This window comes from Etheostoma cragini, chromosome 3 (assembly GCF_013103735.1).
Source record: "Etheostoma cragini isolate CJK2018 chromosome 3, CSU_Ecrag_1.0, whole genome shotgun sequence".
Classification (NCBI taxonomy): Eukaryota; Metazoa; Chordata; class Actinopteri; order Perciformes; family Percidae; genus Etheostoma; species Etheostoma cragini.
The window spans coordinates 30,340,563-30,344,038 of NC_048409.1; the positions used below are offsets into that span (position 1 = coordinate 30,340,563).

The following is a 3,476-nucleotide window of genomic DNA, read 5'->3' on the forward strand; positions in this document are numbered from 1 at the left end:
ATAGTCTGTCCACCAGAGGACGCTCTATAACGTCCCTGTTAGTGATGGCGTTGCATAGTCTGTCCACCAGAGGACGCTAGAGGACTAGAGGATCTATTTTGACGGGTGCTGTCTGCCTGAGAGTTCAGAGAGTTCAGTGGTTTTGGACTGAACCTCCACTGGTCTTTGTGTCCCAGGTGATCCTGGTCCAATCGGTGAACGCGGCCTTTCCGGACCATCCAAAAACTTGAACTCGGGCTTCCTGTTGGTGATGCACAGCCAATCAAAGGCGGTCCCCTCCTGTCCCCTGAACATGAGGGTCCTGTGGACCGGGTTCAGCCTGCTGTACCTGGAGGGGCAGGAGAAGGCCCACACTCAGGACCTGGGTAGGACTCACATACACATCCACTGGTTTCCTTTTTAACCCTTGACCCTTTTTGTGTCCTTTTCGTCTCCTTGACGTCTCCTTTCTTCTCCTTATCGTCTCCTTTTCGTCTCCTTCTCGTCTCCTTTTCGTCTCCTTCTCGTCTCCTTTTCGTCTCCTTCTCGTCTCCTTTTCGTCTCCTTTTCGTCTCCTTTTCGTCTTCTTTTGGTCTCCTTGACGTCTCCTTTCTTCTCCTTGACGTCTCCTTTCTTCTCCTTTTCGTCTCCTTTTCGTCTTCTTTTCGTCTCCTTTTGGTCTCCTTGACGTCTCCTTTCTTCTCCTTTTCGTCTCCTTTCTTCACCTTTTCGTCTCCTTTTCGTCTCCTTTTCGTCTTCTTTTGGTCTCCTTGACGTCTCCTTTCTTCTCCTTTTCGTCTCCTTTTCGTCTCCTTCTCTTCTCCTTTTTGTCTCCTTTTCGCCTCCTTCTCGTCACCTTTTCGTCACCTTTTCGTCACCTTCTTGTCTCCTTTTTGTCCCCTTTTCGTCTCCTTTTGTCTCCTTTTCGTCTCCTTTTCGTCCCCTTTTCGTCTCCTTTTCTTCTTCTTTTCTTCTCCTTTTCGTCCCCTTTCCGTCACCTTTTCGTGACCTTTTCGTCACCTTACCGTCCCCTTACCGTCTCCTTTTCTTCTACCTTTTGTCTCCTTTTTGTCTCCTTTTCGTTAATTAGCACGTCGGTGTGTGCAGGATGTCTATTGGCTGTTTGTATTTTTAATATTTAATGCGTACGTCGGTGTGTGCAGGATGTCTATCGGCTGTTTGTATTTTTAATATTTAATGCGTTGGCGTGTGCAGGCCAGGCGGGGTCCTGCATGCGGGTCTTCTCCACCATGCCCTTCTCCTCCTGCAACATGGCAGCCTGCTCCTACGCCAGCCGCAACGACAAATCCTATTGGCTGTCCACGACGGCGGCGGTCCCCAGCCTGCCCGTGGGGGGGGCCTCCATCGCGGACCACATCAGCCGCTGCGTGGTCTGTGAAGCCCCCTCCGCCCCCATCGCCCTGCACAGCCAGACCTCCGCCCGGCCCAACTGCCCCCCCCGCTGGACGAGCCTCTGGACCGGATACTCCTTCCTCATGGTGGGTACTGCGGGGTCACGTTAACCCCTTAAACTCTGGGTTGTTCTGGGCCCAAATTTAGACATTTTCATGGTATTTAAAAAAAAAAGTTGTTGAATTTTTCCTGCGTTTTTGAAGCTTTTTGAACGTAATTTGGGTTTTTCTGGGCCGGAATTTTAACATGTTGATGTTTTTATTCCTTCACTTTTCTCATAGTTTTTTTCCGCTTTCTTTCCATTTTTTTGTCACTTTTATATTTCTTTGTAGCTTTTTTAAATGTGTATTTTCATTCACTTTTCTTAGCAGTTTTGTAGATTTTTTTCCAAATTTTTGTCACTTGTATTATGTTGTTTTTTTCTCACATTTAACGATTATTTTGTCACTTCTTATTAACACGTTTTTGTCGCCTTTGGCAATTTTTCCAATTTAGCTTGGTCACTTTTTTAAGCGTTTAAAAAAAAAAGCTGTTCTTGAATTTTCCCTGCGTTTATGAAGCTTTTTACAACGTTATTTGGTCAAAGTTCTGTTATTTAATAATTTCGTAAACGAGTCGATGATGTACCAGGGCTCTAGTCAAGACCACCTTAGTCAAGTCCAAGTCATGTCCAAGATCAGGACTAGTCAAGTCCAAGTCATGTCCAAGATCAGGACTAGTCAAGTCCAAGTCATGTCCAAGATCGGGACTAGTCAAGTCCAAGTCATGTCCAAGATCGGGACTAGTCAAGTCCAAGTCATGTCCAAGATCGGGACTAGTCAAGTCCAAGTCATGTCCAAGATCAGGACTAGTCAAGTCCAAGTCATGTCCAAGATCAGGACTAGTCAAGTCCAAGTCATGTCCAAGACCAGGACTAGTCAAGTCCAAGTCATGTCCAAGATCAGGACTAGTCAAGTCCAAGTCATGTCCAAGATCGGGACTAGTCAAGTCCAAGTCATGTCCAAGATCAGGACTAGTCAAATCCAAGTCATGTCCAAGATCAGGACTAGTCAAGTCCAAGTCATGTCCAAGATCGGGACTAGTCAAATCCAAGTCATGTCCAAGATCAGGACTAGTCAAGTCCAAGTCATGTCCAAGACCAGGACTAGTCAAGTCCGAGTCATGTCCAAGACCAGGACTAGTCGAGTCTGAGTCAAGACCGAGTCCAGGACAGAATAAAGGTCTTATGCATGACAGTATCAAAACAATCATTTTGGGTTTCACTTTCCCTCCAATATTATTATCAACATAATAAAGACAACTGGACTCGGTCCAGACCAGAAGCCATATTGGACCGAGACAAGTCCGAGTCCAAATACTAGCGAGTCCGAGACAACTCGAGTCCCGCAGCCCTGTAATATCCACGTATTCATATTGTTATCAGCCTTAATATCTGTCATCTGATTCTGATTGTGATGATAATGAAACCCCAGAGTGGGTCGACCCCCCCGCCCCCCCCTCGCCATGCTGATGATGTCACTGTGTGTGTTGCAGCACACGGGCGCCGGGGACGAGGGGGGGGGCCAGTCCCTGACCTCGTCCGGCAGCTGCCTGGTGGACTTCCGGGCCCAGCCCTTTGTGGAGTGCCAGGGTCCGCGGGGCACCTGCCACTACTTCGCCAACATCTACAGCTTCTGGCTGACCCGCGTGGACACGCCCACCGCCGCCGTTGCCAGGGGCGACGACGGCGGCTCGGCGGCGTCCTCCATCACGCTGACGGAGGGCCGGCAGCAGAGGGACAGCATCGGCAGGTGCAGCGTCTGCATGAGGGAGTGAGGACGAGACGGACCGGACGCTTCTGGGTGTCTCTGCGAGGACACTCTGTCATCAACACTGCCAACCAATCACAGCCTTGAAAACACTGCCAACCAATCACAGCCTTGAAAACACTGTCAACCAATCACAGCCTTGAAAACACTGTCAACCAATCACAGCCTTGAAAACACTGCCAACCAATCACAGCCTTAAAAACACTGTCAACCAATCACAGCCTTAAAAACACTGTCAACCAATCACAGCCTTAAAAACACTGTCAACCAATCACA

The 3,476-nt window shown here is 48.6% G+C and overlaps 1 protein-coding gene across 1 annotated transcript in view; it reads left to right on the forward strand.

Annotated features, from left to right (window-relative positions):
* LOC117938960 (collagen alpha-4(IV) chain-like) overlaps positions 1-3,279 on the forward strand; it is a gene marked incomplete at its 5' end in the record, with an annotated part of 16,464 nt that extends 13,185 nt beyond the window's left edge. The window contains 3 exons of the mRNA XM_034863955.1: positions 177-365; positions 1,195-1,478; positions 2,926-3,279. Of these exons, the coding sequence (XP_034719846.1) occupies positions 177-365; positions 1,195-1,478; positions 2,926-3,207 (755 nt within the window). The remainder of the gene's footprint in view (positions 1-176; positions 366-1,194; positions 1,479-2,925) is intronic.
* Positions 3,280-3,476: the final 197 nt, after the last annotated feature.